The sequence below is a fragment of the Oncorhynchus kisutch genome, linkage group LG6, assembly GCF_002021735.2.
Source record: "Oncorhynchus kisutch isolate 150728-3 linkage group LG6, Okis_V2, whole genome shotgun sequence".
Taxonomy (NCBI): domain Eukaryota; kingdom Metazoa; phylum Chordata; class Actinopteri; order Salmoniformes; family Salmonidae; genus Oncorhynchus; species Oncorhynchus kisutch.
Window position 1 is genome coordinate 43412461 of NC_034179.2, and position 20405 is coordinate 43432865.

Consider the following 20405-nt stretch of genomic DNA (forward strand, 5'->3'; position numbering starts at 1 on the left):
GGCTCATCTGTGTAGCAAGTTATTGGCATAATATTTTGGGAATATGTAGTCACGTTTGATGTGTTTCTCAAATCCCTCCAGACCCCCCAAAAACTGGCATGAATATTAGAACAGAAGACGTGTTTTTTGCTTTGACACAAGGTTCATTTTAAGATCAACCATGAGAGACATGACTTTACTTTCAAACTTTCTCCTACTCAAGTCCTGGATATTTCTCTGCTTACTCGGGTTAGTGTGGCTTACATACCACTACTGATATGAATGTATAAATTAAAGCCCAACAGGAGTCAGGGTAGGTAAACATAGAATGCCAGAAGGTCTAGTTGTTTTGTCACCTGGTTCAACTCATCATGGTCTTCATTGGGCCAATTAGCAAAATCACAACAATCAAGTGTGCCTGCACACGCTATTTCTCTCTAAGGCTGAAGTTTCCTACCGTTGGTGACCTCCTGTTCCAAATGAATTGCTGTGACATATGCCTTTACCATCTGTTCAATCTTAAAGTAGAATATGCTGCTGAGATACAAAATCAGAGTAACTCTATCACAAATCTTAAGAAAGTACGCAAACTTTCATTAACAACCTAACACATTATTTCATCGATTGTACTGAAAATACAGGCCTAACCATTTCCGCCCATCTTTTGGACAAGGAATTGCTGTCACACTAAAGCCCAAATTATCTTAGGTTAACCTTGCCATCACTCACCCTGCAACCATAAAATAACACAGCAATGGTCAATAACTCAATTTCCACTTCTTCGTCTCAATCTGCGTAATGTTGATAGAAACACAAAATACAAATGTTCAATTACCTGTGCTTCCGTTTCCCATTAAAGTTAAAAGTAACAACCCAGCCCAGCACAACCTTTCCAGTCAGTCCCCTGTAAGCTGCAGTAGCAGCTGCTGGTGGGACCAGGGCTTTTGGAAAGTAATGAGATCATGCTAATGTTGTATGTGACATTTCAGCTGATTGGGAAGGGGTTATCTCCAAGTAAAGGTGTCTCTCCATTTTAGTCTCAGCCCCATTTCCCCCTCCACACACACAGAAAGAAACACACATGCACACACTCACACATGCACACATGCACACACACACACACACACACACACACACACACACACACACACACACACCCACACACACACAGACACACACACACACACACACACACACACACACACACACACACACACACACACACACACACACACACACACACACACACACACACACACACACACACACATACACACACATACACACACAGTCATCCACACACACACAGAGGATAAATAACTGATACTGGCAGGTTTCTTTGAATAGCAAGACTTTAGAGACTTTATGATGTCCGTTGCGCGAGCAGTGAATATCCTACAAGACTGCTGATGTCTGGGGAAATGTGATTTTATGCTATGTGTGTTGACATTCGATAACATTTTGAGTGCCAGTGTTTCTGTAATGTGGTACCTGCTGATGATGTGTACAAGACCCTGCTACTGTATCTCTTGAGAATTTCCCCCTCGAGTGGCTCCTGCTTTCAAATATTTAACGAACAGGTGAAGAAATGTTACGTTGTAGTGTCTGATGTATAGAGAAAAGGTACGGTCCACACTCTCTTGCAAGAAAACATCATAAGGTTGTACAGCCTACAGGCTACCTTTGTCAATGAGGCAGACAGCTTGAACGGTTGATTTCCATGAATCTTGGATATGACACCTGTTTAACCTGGTTGCAAGTACTGTTTCATAATCAGTAGACAGTTAGAAAACTGAAGTATTGTGTACGTGCATCTGTGTATGTCAAATTCAACGGCTGCTGCTAGGAATTTGTTATGGTTCTATGTATTTATATGTAATTATCAAGGTTTGAGTTGTTATGTGGCTTTTGGGGAGCCATTTTCGGTCAAATATAAATTATTAGTCAGGTATTGAAACAAAATTTCAATCACCTGGGGGTTTTGGTAATACCTTGTGCACCTCTGTATGCTTTCTACATTTAAACACGGATGTTTTGTGTTCTCTTTTAGGCCACAAATTTGTCACTGAAGGGGAATACGTTGATATGACAGCGATCACTAAAGAACAGTCGGGATCCTATGAATGCATCTCCTCCAATGACATCTCAGCCCCAGATGTGAGGACGGTGAAAGTCACAGTCAATTGTAAGTATAAAAACAAACAAACAGCTCAACACTCAAACAAAGCTAAATAGTCAGCTAATATGGCTCTTTTATCAGCTACATGGTTTTTCAATGCTTTGTTGACCCAAGCTTGTTTTAAGAGCTTACTGGGGTAAATAAATTCATTTAAGAAGCCTTCTGTTAGTTTAACATGCAAGCTAGCGTGTACATTGGTATCAACAGAAAACATATTGAAGGACTTCATCTGTTTGAAACAGTTCAGTTTGAAGGACAGAAAATGAATGGTTATCAGGTAGGTAGACACAGCAATATGACATCATTCATAAAAGCATCATTTTAATCTTTCAAGACTGCAAAAACATTTCCAATGTGCACCATCCCGTGAGGCATACCCACATTAGGAAGACCCAATAGTGTCCGTCTTGGCAGATCAGAATGTTGTTGTTGATTTCTGTAAGCAGCTGTTGCCCAGCTGTCTGTGATGATGTCATATTGCTGAGTTTACCTTTAATGATAAAAATTGATATATACCGCTATAAAACTAATTTAATGTCATGCATCCTACAGACGCTCCCTTCATTTCGAATGCCAGGAGTACAGGTACCCCAGTGGGCCAAAAAGGGGTGCTCCAATGTGAGGCCTCTGCTGTTCCTGGGGCAGATTTTGAGTGGTACAAAGAGGACCGCAGGTAAGTCCTTAAAATATATTTTTTAAATAGTCTATGTTATAAATGTCCAATGCAGCCATTTTAATCTCAATATCAAATCATTTCTGGGTGACAATTAACCTTTTCACCTGTGAGTTCCAAATATCTCTAACGGTCGCCCCAGCGTGACTTGTTTTATGCACATGATTTCAGGACTATTAAAAGGCACTGCCTGCTAATTATTTATAGGCTATGTTTCAACTTGTGAATTTAAAATTATTTCTAACAAAAGAAAATGTAATAGAATTTTATTGAGGTGTGTTCCACCTCCTCATTAATTCACATTAAAGTAGCCCATTTCAGGGAATTTATGTTTGAACCTTTACTTAGCCAGACAAACTTCTCTCTTTGAGAGCCCAAGCACTTCCACAGAGTTTCCACAGATCAAGTATGCAGATATTTGCGCAGTCTTGCACGTCTTGCACGGAAATTTTCTGGCCGGTGCCTGCATTGCCTTCGTTGTTATCTTCCTTACAATTAATCATTTTGGACATGTGTGCGTTCCTATCAAAGTAAGTGCCTTATTTTCTGTATATCGTGTAGCACACTGTACAATATGTATATGTGTACAGTACCAGTCAAAAGTTTGGACACACCTACTCATTCAAGGGTTTTTCTTTAGTTTTACTATTTTCTACATTGTAGAATAAAAAATGCAACTAGGCAAGTCAGTAAAGAACAAATTCTTATTCACAATGATGGTCTACACCTACCAAACCCGAGTCAATTGTCCCCTACGGGGACTCCCAATCACAGCCAGTTGTGATACAGCCTGGATTCAAACCAGGGTGTCTGTAGTGACGCCTCTGCACTGAGATGCAGTGCCTTAGACCGCAGCGCCACTCGGGAGACCAATAATAGTGGAGGCTATCAAACTATGAAATAACACATATGGATTCTTGTAGTAACCAAAAAAAGTGTTTAAAAATCTACATCTATTTCATATTTGATATTTTTCTTGAAAAAAAAAAATCTTATTTTCAATTAACCGGTGGGCCTTGTTAAAAGTTAAGTTGTGGAAATTCTTTCCTTCTTAAATGCATTTGAGCCAATCACTTGTGTTGTTATAAGGTAGGGGTGGTATACAGACGATATCCCTATTAAGTAAAAGACCAAGTCCATATCACGGCAAGAACAGCTCAAATAAGCAAAGCGAAATGAGAGTCCATCATTACTTTAACACATGAAGTATGACGACTCAGGATAAGACCCAAATGGATACAGTTCGTATAACAGATGTTTATTATAAAATAGGGGGCAGGCAAACGACAGGTTAAAGGCAGGCAGAGGTCGGTAGTCCAGGGCCAGGGAGTCCTTGATGTAGGTCTCCATAGCCTTGGTCCCCAGACCCGACAGTGAATACAGTCGTCACCGGGGTGGTGTGGTGCCCAGGAGAAGATAAATCCCACAGTCATAGGGGCGATGCGGATGAAACAAAGTGGCCCGGGCCTTACTGAAAACCTCCCGGAGGTCCTGATACTCTGCGGGAACGGCGGAGAGGTCTGAGACTACTTCTGAGCCCACACAAAGATGTCCCAGGGCAGGCTGCGCCAACTTCAGGCAATTGGCGTGGCAGAATGGGCTCTAGGCCATGATAGCACCAGCAGTCCAGTCGATGAGGGGATTGTGTCACTAGAACCAAGTGAATCCCAATACCACGGGAACTTGGGAAGACTTAATAATCATGAACTGTATAGCCTCGCTGTGATTCCCTGACACTCGCAGGTTGATGGGAGTGGTATTGTGGGCCGCAGAGTTGATGAGTACCGGGAGAGATTTTGACTGGTTCCCCCAAAGCAGGATGGCATGCAGAGGGGTGTGAGTAAGGGGAGAAGGAAAGTTCTCCGTATGGCCCACCAGAGTACTCGCACCTACCAGTGAGCCTGATTTTTTAGTGGACAGGTAGACACGAAATGACCATTAGTCCCGGAATACAAACAACTCTTCGTATTGTCTGCTTAAACGTTCAGCTGGAGACAAGCTAGCTCTGCCTATTTGCATCGGCTCAGGAAGAGGCGAATTGGCAGATTCTGGAGACTCTCGGGAGAACTCAGGTATCCTTGGATTGTCTCAGAAACGTAGACGTCTGGGATTTCCGGGATGCCTTGGAGGCAAGGTGGAATCCTTGGGCGGGCGAGGGGGACCAGAATTGGACCTCCTCTCCTTCCTACGTTCCCGTAGCCGCCCACTGATCTAGATAGTCAAGGCGATGAGCGATGAGCGATTCGACATCTGTCGGCAGTTAAGGACCAGCTGCGAACTGGTCCTTAACTTCCTCCGATAATCCGTGTCGGAACGTTTCGTCAGGGATTCTGGGTTGTAGGCACTCTCGGCAGCCAACATGCGGAAATCCACCGCATAGTCTGCCACACCTGCAGGAGTCTACCGGGCAGCCTCTTTCGCGGACAACGGAGAATCTAAAACCTTCTTCACCTCAGCCACAAACTCCTCTAGACTGAAGCACACGGCAGACTGTTGTTCCCACACTGCTGTAGCCCAGGCAAGAGCCCACCCGGACATCAATGTGATAAGGTACGCTACGGCTGCGGCTCGAAGATGAGCGAACACTGAGAGAGAATCCCCCAACAGGTTCCCAATTCTCAAGCAAAGCAAAGTGTTCCGGGGGAGGTAAGCGGGGTTCTTGGGAAGCCGGGGTGGCCGGGAAAGACGCACTGCTGACAGCTGGGTTACTGAGGTTACCGTCGTGATAGGCTGCCTAACAGACAACAGAATTGCTCCATCAATGTAATAAACACACAGTCATGGCATTCTGCAAAGGTCTGGAAACCTTCCATAAGACCATGAAGCAATTCCTCGTGCCTCCCAATAGTGGCGCCTTGGAAGGAGAAGGCATTGCGGAGCTGGTCCGAGTCTGCTGAGTCCGTCATGGCCAGATCGTACTATCACGACTCAGGATAAGATCCAGATGCAGACAGTTAGAATAACAGACATCTGTTGTAAAACAGGGGGCAGGCAAATGACAGGTCAAGGGCAGGCAGAGGTTGGTAGTCCTTGGCAGAGTCCGTAAGGTACAGAGTGGCAGGCAGGCTCAGGGTCAGGCAGGATGATCAAAACCAGGAAAACTAGAAAAACAGGGGCTCAAGAAAACAGGAAGTGAGTATCCATGAAAGTTTCTTCAAGTGTGGTCGCAAAAACAATAAAGCGCTATGATAAAACTGCCTGTCATGAGGACCGCCACAGGAATGGAACACCCAGAGTTCATTAGAGTTACCAACCTCAGAAATCGCAGCCCAAATAAATGCTTCACAGAGTTCAAGTAACAGACATATTACAACATCAACTGTTCAGAGGAGACTGCGTGAATCAAGCCTTCATGGTTGAATTTAAGCAAAGAAACCACTACTAAAGGACATGAATTAGAAGAAGCGACTTGCTTGGGCCAAGAAACACGATCAATGAACATTAGACCGGTGGAAATTTTTGGTCCAAATTTCGGATTTTTGGTTCCAATCGCCGTGTCTTTGTAGGTGAACGGAGGATCTCCGCATGTGTAGTTCCCACCCTGAAGCATGGAGGAGGAGGTGTAGGGGTGCTTTGCTGGTGACAGTGTCAGTGATTTATTTAGAATTCAATGGTCTTCCCATCAGGTTTGCGCTGTGGGACAATCTATTTTTTTTCAACAGGACAATGACCCAACACACCTCCAGGCTGTGTAAGGGCTATTTGGCCAAGAAGGAGAGTGATGAGGTGCTGCAACAGAGGACTTGGCTTCCACTATCACCCAACCTCAACCCAATTGAGATGGTTTGGGATGAGTTGGACCGCAGAGTGAAGGAAAAGCAGCCAACAAGTGCTCAGCATATGTGGGAACTCCTTCAAGACTGTTGGAAAAGCATTCCAGGTGAAGCTGGTTGAGAGAATGACAAGCGTGTGCAAATCTGTCATCAAGGCAAAGGGTGACTACTTTGAAGAATCTAAAATCTAAAATATATTTTGATTTGTTTAACATTTTTTTGGTTTCTACATATTTCCGTATGTGTTATTTCATAGTTTTGATGTCTTCACTATTATTCTACAATGTAAAAGAAAAATGAGTAGGTGTGTCCAGTTTTATTCAAATGTTTTCAAGTACTGGTGAAAATAATGCATTCAGATGATTGCAGAAATTGTAATGGACACCTATGATGTGTGTAAAATACTTTTTTGAAGGTTGTACTGATTATAATAGCCTAATGTTAAGCTATTTGCCAGCTATGTGTGGTGCCATGTTTGTTGACATTATACAATACATTTTGGGTGTCATGTACACTTCTGTCTGACCAAAGATGTTATAATGAGGTGAAGGAATGGTTCAATTATCTTTCAAGTAAACTTCCGGAAGTTAGCCATCGTCGGATTACTTTTTTTTTTTTTTAAATATTTTACTCAATTATTTCAATCAATGGTGAGCTTACCTGTGATGTGATGAATTATAAATTGTAATTGCTATTAGCTAATTCATGTTGTGGTTCCTGTCAGCTGAGAATGATCTAAATATGACGGCTTGTGTTATGTCAATCTTTCCTCATTTAGCACAAGGTCTAATGTAGCCTACATTTTCTGGTTTTGAGGATTCTGCATGCTGTCTTTACTTCTGTGAATGTCTGAACATTGCATCCAAAAATAAACTGGTCACATTCAGGACAAAACCTTGCAAGGACTGTGTTTGTGCAAAATGTTTCTGTGAAAAAACAGTGCGGCTAGCTCAAATGCTGACTGTTGTGTCAATCGAATTCTAAATAAGTGTTGTAATCACACTGGTTTGAGCATACGTTGCAGGGACAACTGTAGATGATCACACTCGTTTGTTGGTACGTGTGAAAAGGTTATGTACCTTACTGTGATAGTTATTTTTTTGAAAAATGGTCTAAAAGAAACAAAAATAGCTTGCAAAGAGCAATTTCTCAAGCAAGAATTTTGCTAGGACTGTCTGGACGTGGTCTGAGTGGAGAGGGAAAAACTGAAAAAGAGTTGATATTGGCAGAGAGGTTTGGAAGTGTATTTCTTATTCGTCTAGTAACTATTATAAACCGGGTAGTTTAGATACTGGATGCTGATTGGCTAAAGCCACATTTAGCTGTGGGTATGTGAGCTTGTATACCACGTTTAGCCTTTTCATCTTGAGATCATTGCGCCTTTCACCTTGATAAATTGGCTACATCAAAAATTGTTTGACATGCCCATGTAGAAAAAAATGAGTTTAGATGAACTTGAGAGAAACAAGTACAATGTGAAACAAACAAAGTGGGCTTTTACCTGCTTCACTGACTGGTGTGTGGAAAAAGGGATACATTGCGAGTTTGGGAATACAACAAAAAAAAGGAGCTGAACGACATCCTACAGGACTTTTATGGTTCAGTCAGGAACATGAATGGCGAAGAACATGAGATTAGCAGCTATGCTGGACACCGAGCTAGTTTGAACCAACATATCAAAGATCCCCCCTATCAGTTTGGCATGGAATATACAGAAGGACACCGAATTCACAACGAGCAACAATGTGTTTGTCGACGTAAATAAAAACGTGAGGAAAGAGGCACTCGACAAAGCTGCCCACCACACAGCCATAACTGAAAAAGACATGCAGCTCATCAAACAATCCAAGGTTCTGGACACTGAAACACCTGATGGTTTGGTGAAGAAAGTATGGTTTGATGTTCAACTTCATTTTGAGCAAAAGGGTGAAGGAGGGAAACCGTCTGTTGAAACCTGACTCATTTAATATATGTACAGACGAGAACAGCTTACAGTATGCGACTCTCTTGTTCAACAAACCCACAAAAAAAACACAAGGGCCTGCAGGAGAAGAACAGGGTGAGTGGACGGGGATACATGTTTGAACTGCCGGGTGATCCCCTCTGCCTGATAGCTACGCTTAAGTAGTATCTGTCCCTCCATCCCTCCGTCGCCCCTGCGTTGTACCTCCTCCCGAAACGGAAAGCAGTGAATGGATACATATGGTATGTAACTGTTAGCTAGCTAGCTAAATCAAATTTACCCCGACAATATAACTGGTAGCAATGTCGGCCCAACTATTAGCTAACATTATTTTCTTTTATATCTTCAAAAAGCCGTTGGGAGTCGCAGATTTACACAAACCACTGCCTCCGAACCATGAGAAATAATGTCTGTCAGTGGATACAGATCTGAAAACTATCTTCAAAGTTACTGGATGCCAAATCTGGAAGCGACGAAGCGGTGGAGCACTATTCTCTCTGACAACAAAGCAGCAACTTCCCCAACTAGAAGAATGGCATCCATTTCCAGCAGTATCCAGGCACTCTGCGTTGCGTTGTGCATAAGAACATCCCTTAGTCGTGGTATATAGGCAGCGGTGTAATGTACTTAAGTAAAAATACTTTAAAGTAATACTTAAATATTTATTGGGGGTATCTGTACTTTACTTTAATATTTATATTTTTGACAACTTTCACTTTTACTTCACTACATTCCTAAAGAAAATAATTTACTTTTTACTCCATACATTTTCCCTGACACCCAAAAGTACTCGTTACATTTTGAACGCTTAGCAGGACAAATCCACGCACTAATCAATAGAACATCCCTGGTCATCCCTACCGCCTCTGATCTGGTGGACTCACTAAACACAAATACACAAAAGCTTTGTTTGTAAATGTCTGTGTTGGAAAGTGTCCCTGGCTATCCATAAATAAAAATGTAATTGTGCCATCTGGTTTGCTTAATATAGGCAATTTGAAATGATTTAAATTTTTAAATTTTACTTTTGATAATTCAGTATATTTTGCAATTACATTGACTTTTACATTGACTTTTACTTTTACTTTTACTCAAATAGTATTTTACTGGGTGACTTTCCCTTTTACTTGAGTCATTTTTTTATTAAGGTATCTTTACTTTACTCAAGTAGGACAGGTACTTTTTCCACCATTGTATATAGGCCATATACCACACCCCATGTACACCCATCAACAGGCTGACATTTCAGGAGGTCTTTTCAAACAGCTCTTACACTAAAAGGGCATTGTCATCCTTTTCATATTTCACAGTATTATTCCAACATAGTCTGGAAATGCATATAACAGAGGAATTCATGTTTTTGACTGCACTGGGCATTTAAGGGTCTCAGCCTTTGTTGATTGTTAGGAGATTTATATCCCCCAGCTGTTTTCATTTTCCACAGGCGATATTTAATTTTGTATAATTAGAATTTACTATTCAAATTACTTTACTTTCTTTGGACGAGAACCATCATGGCCACCAAAGTCGACTTGTGTTTGTTTTTGCATAATTTGTTTCTGTCAATGGGCTGCTTTGCTTGGACAACCTCTGAGAAAGTATAGTTAAAAAAAATAATAAATCACTACACTATCTTGTTTCGAAACGAACCGGCACAAGCCAGTGAAGTGTGGGGAATATTAGTGATGCAGCCAAATATTTTTTTACACAATGCATATTGTTGTACAGCGATCCAGAGCTGTCGTCTCAGCATGACCCAATGAGCTGTGTTCAGTATTAGGGCTCTAGAGACTTATTTCAGAAGTATTTTTGTCGATGTAAGTTCCCGAGACTAATAGTCTTTACCTAGCAGCCATGCTTGTGCTAAGCCCTTCTCAAGGACATATACATACACCAGTGGAGAATGCTGAGGGGAGGATGGCTCATAATAATGGCTGGAACGGCACAAATGGAATGGCATTAAACCCACGGAAAACATGTGTTTGAAGTATTTGATACCGTTCCATCTATTCTGCTCCAGCCATTACCACAAGCCCATCCTCCCCAATTAAGTTGCCACCAACCTCCTGTGACATACACAAATACCTACACAGCAATGCACTCAAACTGGACTGGATTATACTGACATTGTTTACAGACTACACCAAGGGTTTCAAACATACGGGCGTCCAATCTAGGGGATAAACTCAATATTTTTTTAATGACTTAAACCAAATCGAAACTGTGTAGAAATGATTATGGACTGTCCAGCTTGCTAATAATTGCTAGACAGTCAGGGGAGAATAGAAAATTACCAAAACAATGGATAGAGAGCTATTTTTTGCTAATATTGATGGCAAGGAAATGCGGCCCCCGGGGCAAAATTTACTTGACACCCTTGGACTACACCTTCACACCATATCCCCCAATGGGCCAAATTTGATTGAGATAAGATGTAGCTTTTAACTTCACGTCTATAGGGATTTTCTTATGGATTAACATATACAGTAGATATGGGATTCCAGTACCAATATTCTAAGAACGTATTTTCTTCTTTACAGACTCTTCAATGGACTGAATGGGGTTAAGATAGAGAACCAAGGTAAACAATCCATGCTTATGTTTTTGAATGTTTCTGAAGAGGACTACGGAAACTACACGTGTGTTGCCCTGAACACCATGGGGATCACCAATGCAAGTATAATCCTCTATGGTAAGACTGCCTTACTGTTACTGTTGAAGTACTATATCGGTTTAATACTGTACATGTTTTTGTGTTATTGTGTGCACTGGGGATGCAATTATAGCAATTGAAGATGCTATAGTTTAAACACAAAAGTATGTGGACACATGCTCAAAATCATGGGCATTAATATGCAGTTGGTCCCGCCTTTGCTGCTATAACAGCCTCCACTCTTCTGGGAAGGCTTTCCACTAGATGTTGGAACCTTGCTGTGGGGACTTGCCTCCATTCAGCCACAAGAGCATTAGTGAAGTCGGGCACTGATGTTGGGCGATTAGCCGTGGCTCACAGTCGGTGTTCCAATTCCTCCCAAAGGTGTTCAATGGGGTTGAGGTCAGGGCTTTGGGCAGGTCGGTCAAGTTATTTCACACTGGTCTCGACAAATCATTTCTGTATGGACCGCTCTTTGTTTACAGGGGCAATGTCATGCTGAAACAGGAACGGGCCTTACCCAAACTGTTGCCACAAATGGAAGCACAGAATTGTCTTGTATGCTGTAGAGTTAAGATTTCCCTCCACTGGACCTAAGGGGCCAAGCCCGAACCATGAAAAATTGTTTAGAACTCAGTACTGAGTGTTGCAACTGAGGACAGAAGATTTTTACGCTCTACAAGCTTCAACACTCAGCGGTTCCGTTCTGTGAGCTTGTGTAGCCTACCACTTTGCGGCTGAGACATTGTTGCTCCTATAAGTTTCTACTTCACAATAACAGCACTGACAGTTGACCGGGGCTGCTCCAGCAGGGCAGAAATTTGATGAACTGACTTGTTGGAAAGGTGGCATCTTATGACGGTGCCAGTTTGAAAGTTACTGAGCTCTTCAGTTCGGGCCATTCTACTGCCAATGTTTAGCTAGGGTGATTGCATCGCTGTTTGCTCGATTTTATACACCTGTCATCAACGAATGTGGCTTTTGTAGGCTATATAGAAATAATGACACTCAAACTTAAAATCATTAAACATAATAATAAGGATTTATATCAACCTAATCAAGGTTTAGATGACATCACATATTCCTGTGTTTGATCTTCTAATACAGCTGCATGGGATTTCTACTAATGCATCCGATGGCAATGTCTGCGACAGGTATAATGCCTGGAGCCACCTGTGGATTTGACAATTACGATGCAGTTACACCTCCAACATTGCCTAAACAAAAGCACTGATATGCTATGCAGTTGTCGGTTACCCCAGGTTAACTTGGATCTGATTGAATAAAATCTAATTTTATTAGTCACATGTGCTGAATACAATAGGTGTAGTAGACCTTAGAGTGAAATGCTTATTTTCGAGACCCCATACAACAATGCAGTTAAAAAAAATATGAATTACAATAGGAAATAAAAGTAACAAGTAATTAAAGAGCAGCAGTAAAATAACAATAGCAAGACTATATACAGGGGGGTACCGGTACAGAGTCAATGTGCGGGAGCACCGGTTAATATGTACATGTGGGTAGAGTTATTAAAGTGACTATGCATAGATGAGAACAACAGAGAGTAGCAGCGGTGTAAAAGAAGGGGAAGGGAGGGGCAATGCAAAAAGTCTGGGTGGCCATTTGATTAGATGTTCAGGAGTCTTATGGCTTGGGGGTAGAAGCTGTTTAGAAGCCTCTTGGACCTAGACTTGGCGCTCCGGTACCGCTTGCCGGGCGGTTGGAGAGAGAACAGTCTTTGACTAGGGTGGCTGGAGTCTTTGACAATTTTTAGGGCCTTCCTTTGACAGTGCCTGTTATAAAGGTCCTGGATGGCAGGAAGCTTGGTCCCGCACTACCCTTTGTAGCGCATTGCGGTCGGAGGCCGAGCAGTTGCCATACCATGCAGTGATTCAACCAGTCAGGATGCTCTCGATGGTGCAGCTGTAGAACCCTTTGAGGATCTGAGGACCCATGCCAAATCTTTTCAGTCTCCTGAGGAGGAATAGGTTTTGTTGTGCCCATTTCACGACTGTCTTGGTGTGCTTGGACCACGTTAATTTGTTGGTAATGTGGACACAAAGGAACTTGAAGCTCTCAACCTGTTCCACTACAGCCCCATTGATGAGAATGGGGGCGTGCTCGGTCCTCTTGTTCCTGTAGTCCACAATCATCTCATTTGTCTTGATCAAATTGAGGGAGAGGTTGTTGTCCTTCCACCACACGGCCAGGTCTCTGACCTCCTCCTTATAGGCTGTCTTATTGTTGTCGGTGATCAGGCCTACCGCTGTTGTGTCATCGACAAACTTAATGATGGTGTTGGAGTCGTGCCTGGCCGTGCAGTCATGAGTGAACAGGGAGTATAGGAGGGGACTGAGCACACACCCATGAGTGACCTCTGTGTTGCGGATCAGCGTGGCGGATGTGTTGTTACCTACCCTTACCACCTGGGGGCAGCCCGTCAGGAAGTCCAGGATCCAGTTGCAGAGGGAGGTGTTTAATCCCTGGGCCCTTAGCTTATTGATGAGATGAGATGAGGGCACTATGGTGTTGAATGCTGAGCTGTAGTCAATGAATAGCATTCTCACATAGGTGTTCCTTTGTCCAGATGGGAAAGGGCAGTGTGGAGTGCAATAGAGATGGCATCATCTGTGGATCTGTTAGGGCGGTATGCAAATTGGAGTGAGTCTAGCGTTTCTGGGATAATGGTGTTGATGTGAGCCATGACCAGCCTTTTGAAGCACTTCATGGTTACAGATTATCTACAGAATGCAGGTACACCTCCGATATTGCCTAAACAAAACAAATGATAAACTATGCAGTTGCTGGTAACTGGGGGTTAACGCTGATCTGATTGAATCCTGGCCTAAATGTAGATCTGTCTGTATGGTGGGGTATAAAGCAGACATATACTGTACATATTGTTTGTCAGTGGTCTTATTCATAGTTGTGGGGGGAAAATCCACAGTGAACCAAACTTGCAGTTTTGTAATGTAGAGTAAAGCCATTAAGAAATGAATTGTAACATTGTTGACGTGAATAGGACAAAAAGCACCAACTTCTTGATTATCTCTAGAGGCATATCATGTGAATGAGCTGAGCCTCTTTGGACTCAATAGCTATTGAGAGAATACAATAGCTCAGTATACAAATTTGTTGAGTCATAGAAAACTTCTAAAACTCTTAGGATAGCATTACAGTTAATCCACAGTGTATTGTCAACTTTTCCTTTGAATGCAGTTCCAGCAGTTTACAGAGAGTAACAAACTTCAACAAAAACACATATTAAGAAGCAATTTTAGCCATCCTACACTATTCTATTCTCAACGTTATAATCATGAATATCTCCTCTAGCCTCAGTTGTGCTCCTCACTTCACATGCCAAGGTATTTGGGGAATGTTGTTTGTTTTGTACTGCATGTTTCTTTTTGATCATCAAAGGGTATAGAATACCCTGTCATCTCTGATATGAATGATGGATTTGTGTTTAAATAGCTATTTGATTTCCTGGCTATGCTTTGTTAAGATGGTCAGTGTCTAATGGAGCATATGCTCAGTTTTCAAAGCAACCGGTCCTATTCAATGTGCAGGAGGAATGCATCTTGTTGGTTCTTTACCTAATGTTAATGCTGATGATGACCTCTTTCAAAGTCCTCCTTCCCCTAGATTACTTTCCAGGAAAAGGCCCTAAAGCCAACATCCAGTTTTGTTGTCAGTTAAAGCCAATAGATCCCACACTTTTTTAGCTGTGGAGGGGGGATAGACACAGTAAGAGAGCTAAGTGGGGTAAGCACTGTCTCTTTAGATGCCTTACTGTGAAGTTAATATCTAAATATTTTTCCCCACAGGCCCTGGGACCATGATGCACGATGTGAACAGGGCAGCACTGTCGCCCCACTGCTCATTCTGCCTCCTGCTGACTGTTTTCTTTTTGTTCCTACTCAAGTTTTGATGCAACACAGGCCATCATCAGCTTCTATCAGCACTGAAAAACAACAAGACTCTTGGTCCCAGAAGAAGAAATGGAACAAAAGGAACCACCAATAACATCGTTGGTTCGCTCTTCTTATTTTGGGGTTGGCATTGGCGGTATGTCTTCTTTTGGACAAAAACCAGAAGATGGGACATATCTAGGAGGGTGGGGAGGGAGAGGGTCGACCTGGAAGCTGATCTGAGGTGATGGTACTACCAAGTTTGTGTCACTCCAACCTTTTGTATGTAAAAAAGGGGAAACAAAAAGTTAATGTAAGTGTTGATAGTTGACTGGTTTTGCCCAAATATTGAGGTGTACATTCAGATTACTGGTGTGTCCTGTCCTGTTTGTTCTCTGTACAATAACATAAGCTTTTTTAAAGTAAATGACAAAAAAAATAAAACATGCAATGTGATTGTTCATTTTACTGTATTTTTACAGTTGTATGCAACAGAATAATAACAAAAACAGACCATTCAATATAAACAATGTCAACTTCAGTGGCAGAACAACACAGTATCAAATATTTAAGGATTATTTGTGACAAATGAAGTCCATATGCAGCAAAAAAGCACTGTTGAAGCATAAACAGCACTGACACAGTTTTTGTGGTTGTCACTGAGAAGAACTGCATAGTCAAAGACAAATGATGACAGTGCTTTTTAAGTTCTCTGAAATTGGCTAACGCCTTTTTAAAAGGAACTTTTGAGGCAGACAGACTGATATACACAGGCAGAAATGTGCAAAGAAAACAGTTTATTCACTGCACAAGTGATTTGTTCTCTCACTGACTACAGTGACATCCCATAATCCCATTTAGCTAATGTGGGTGTCTACGAACAAACCGCAAACGGTAAAGTAAAAACAACATGATTCCAACAGGATACATGTAGAAATGCGTCCTGCGCTCCCCACTACAAGAAGTGAAGAGAAATGAGTCATTGAGAGTCATTGATCAAATGTTCTGATCTCTCTTTAAATGGCAAAACCTTGCAGAAAACAAGAGAGTATAAACCCAGAAGTCATTCTAGCCCTCTGCATTGACCAGGGATTGAAAAATGGTGAATGTCTGTCGGTTTGTGTCCTTTCACTGTTTCAGGCCCTATTCAAATAAACATTGAAACTGGGGTGCATATTGGATGTGTATATCTGCATATCTATTGAACAGACACAAAGGTTTCTGATTTAGGAACAGTTTCCAAATGACGTTGCCTGATTACCTAAATTACTGTCACAATCAATTCAAAAAAATTCTGCAAAGAGCCTAGCAGAAATTCACTGAACCACGTTATTTATTTCCTCTAGTTTAGAATGTTTCTCATGTACTTTACCTGCATGGTTAACTGTTTGATATAGCCAGGGCCGGCTCCAGGCATAAGCGGTTGCTTACGGCCTCAGGCTGCTAGGGTGCCCCAGAACAGCAACAACAAAACACTTTTTTTTAAGGAACTCGGGGATCTCAACTTACTGTTGAGAGTTAAAATATTAGAATACACAAGGTGCAAGTATGAAATTTGGTTGTGCATCAGAATTAAAAAAAATCTCCATTAGCCATGTCAGCCAACAATTTTTAGATCGGTAAATTAGTCTAGCCAGCTATCTACACTTGGAGTAATCATGGCTGAACACCGACCAGGCACTCAGGGCACATGCCCAGGGGCCCTGACCTCAAGGGAGCCCCCATTGATTTGATTAGAAACTCTCACTCAGATATCATTAACATCATTAACATGGCATAAGTTATGGCAAATTGTGGAGACCTGCAGGAAATTAGCTTTAAAACTGAAAAAAGTATCTCCACCCCATTAGCTGTAAAACTGCCCCATGGCAAAATGTGTGGAATTGCAGGAAATGTACTTTAAAACATACATACAAGTGAGTCCATGAATCACAATGATGTAACCGTTATGGTGAGTAATCAACATGTCAGCTGAAGATAAAGTTTTACATTGTCCATTAATTAGGAACTGTAAAAACAAAGTCCTTAGTCCTTTTGACTATGTGACACATTACTTCCCATGATGGCCCACACAAAATGAAACAATAACATACACGTGTAGGAGGAGGCTTTGAATCCAATTAAGATCACATGCGTATCAAATGCAGGCTCTAAAGTTCTTTCATGATAAAATGTGTAGTGAAAAACAATTAATTTGCCATAACAAATGTAGCTTGCCATTTGATCACTACATGTTTTGTCCTGACCCCAGTGTTCTATCAATCAGAGGGTTGAATAGTAAAGGGTGAGGATCGGCATGTCCCCTGTATCGCTATCAACTCTATCTATTTGGGGGGCTCAAGCTGTTATGTCTTCTCCTTTTCTTTCAAATGAATAAGAACCATTCAATGTCACAGCTGTCACTTCTGATCAGCCTTTGCACAGCCACCCCACAATGCAATCACCACCTGGTTTGTTGCATGTTGGTCCTGTCCCAAAACTGCCTGGTTATCAGGCAGCAGCAGAGAAGAGTGTACACACACACACACACACACACACACACACACACACACACACACACACACACACACACACACACACACACACACACACACACACACACACACACACACACACACACACACACACACACACACACACACACACACACACACACACACAGACACATGTGCATGCATATACGTAAACACACACACAGACACCCTTCAGACTATGTCATTTTGAAGACTTTAATGGGTTACAATTGGGCCCCCTACCTTGGGAAGTCATTTCCACAGTATTTATACTCTAGTTAACTGTAAATACTATAATACTCACTGTAGTGTATGAGAAGTGTAGGATATATATAAATAATTATTCTCAAACTGAAAAATCATTAAATGAAATAATGAGTATTTCTATCATCCTAATTGAGGTGTAGATTACATCTCACATCCCAGCATTAGACCTCGTAAACAAGGCTGCATGGGATTTCTGTTAATGTGACTCCGTGCAGCCAATGGCAATGTCCACTTTAGGTATGCCAGGAGCCGGTTGTGGATTTGACAGCTTTAACACAGTTCCACCCCCGACGCCCCCAAAACAACTGCTATGTGGGTGTCGGCTAAAGCGGATCTGATTGAATAGAGCCCTAACCATGCAAAGTAAGAGATAAAAAACTAAGGTTTTTTAGTGCATTGTGTTTTATAAAAGAGAACATTCAATGATTTACTATTCCTGGATGAATACGGATCAAATGAAATGTTGTCAATACACATGGTTTTGAACTTGATGTTTATATGTAAAACATGAGTATTATCAAGACTGGTGTCTCCTAGGTCAGAAGGATAAACTGTTTTGTTTTTCTTGCCACTCCCCCACCCATGTACAGTGGCCCTTTGATGAGTATTTCTTCAAAGTTCTCCAATTTCTGCACTTTTATTTATGAAGAACTGTAGAGTGTCGTAATTTATCCACAAAATAAATGTCTCTGTCACTTGAGGAAAACTCAAAGGAAAGTATTTTTTTAGCCAACACAAGTGCTGTCACACTGTCATAAACCTAAAGTTCAATGCGAATCTGTGTATCAATGATCATGAACGGTGTATTAGTCAAAACTGTAATCTTGCAGTTATGACAAAGAGAGGGTCAAAAGACAGATTTAGATCCCTGGGGAACAAATCAAATCAAATCAAATTGTATTAGTCACATGCGCAGAATATCAACAGGTGTAGACCTTACAGTGAAATGCTTACTTACGAGCCCCTAACCAACAATGCAGTTAAAAACAACTATTATAGTAAATACGAATAAGAGAAAGAAACAAAAATAACAAGTAATTTAAGAGCAGCCGTAAAACAACAATAGCGATGTCATATCTACTTAAACTAAACTAAGCAGCACATATGCAAATGACTTGCTAGCTAAGGAGCTGTTGTTGTTTCTCTTTTTGATCAAATCTCATCCAGTTTACTATACAAAAGTGTCAAATCTTTAACCATACTGGGTACTCGGCAAAACTGTACATATGCTGTCAATAAAAGCTGTATTAATGGTCTATTAATAGTTAATGAACCCGTATGCATTAATTAATTATGTTATTATTAATTATAATTATAATTATTATATTAAACTATAAACAACAAACAGAAATTGCATAGGAAACCTTTTATTAATTGTCAAATGATAAGCCTTTTGTAACAAGGCACAGCGTTTTGCAAGTAATAAGTATCTATACACATTTTTTCATTGTTCTACATAACTCCATTCATGTTTGTTAATGATTCCTTTAGCAAATGGCACACAGATAGGAAGTGTCACCAAGTAGTATGTCTGTGTGCGAAAAATAATTATGTCCAGCTAACAGTATGAACGTAATACCCCTCAGAACCAACATAATATAACACAACTAATACACAATCAGAAACCGTCTCTCCGTTTTTCCTGCACCATTATTTTAAAGGAATAGTTCACCAAAATTCCATACCTAATGAAAGGTTTAATTTTCTAAAAATGACTATACAGTAGGGTTTCACAGATAGCAATCCATGATTTGGGTTTGTAAATAAACCAAAAGCAAAATGAGGGTCAGAGTTACCATGGGGATCCACTTTCAAGTATAACTTGTTACATTGGAAACAATTAACACACATTTGGCTTCATGCAATTGGAAAATGATATACTTCCTAACAAAAGTAATTTGTTCTCTGGCTAAATGAAGTTCAAAATAATGTATTGTAGTGTCATACCACATGGAAGTATGTTTATCATGAAACATGAAAGGTATGCAGTATAACTGAAAGAGAGGGTACAATTATCTATATCAGGGATGGGCAACTGGCCTGCCCCGCCTTTTGTAGGTCTATGGACCTACACCCCCCCCAAAATAAATAATAATACATATTGTTATTATTTTATTTTTTACTCAATTTAATTTGCAATTAAAAAATGTGGTTGCGCATCAGCAGTCACTCAATTACGGGAAAGTCAGCAAATTGTTTCTCTTTGCTGTCATGAGGGGGGCCACTAAAATGTTTCGCTCGCAAGTCGGGGGGGGGGGGATGGCCCCCATCCCCATCAAAGTTGTCCATCCCTGATCTGTATCACGCTAGCAGTGTGCCTTGTTTGTTTTTTTGTTGTTGAAATTATTAATGTAGTTGGACCACAGTCCACAGGTTAATAAGTATACCACACTCAACAACAACGGTATTATCTGGAAACAGTGGGTGCAATTTCATCAGAAATGCATAATGTGAATGTTTCAATTTCCAATATCAATTGTTTTGGAGTTTG

General features: G+C 41.1%; 1 protein-coding gene across 2 annotated transcripts in view; it reads left to right on the forward strand.

The window, feature by feature from the left end:
* opcml (opioid binding protein/cell adhesion molecule-like) overlaps positions 1-19211 on the forward strand; it is a 424175-nt gene extending 404964 nt beyond the window's left edge. For both annotated transcript variants that reach the window (XM_020485716.2, XM_020485715.2), the window contains 4 exons: positions 2030-2164; positions 2711-2831; positions 11108-11259; positions 15051-19211. In XM_020485716.2, coding sequence (XP_020341305.1) covers positions 2030-2164; positions 2711-2831; positions 11108-11259; positions 15051-15154 — 512 coding nt within the window. In that variant the 3' untranslated portion in view covers positions 15155-19211. The remainder of the gene's footprint in view (positions 1-2029; positions 2165-2710; positions 2832-11107; positions 11260-15050) is intronic.
* Positions 19212-20405: the final 1194 nt, after the last annotated feature.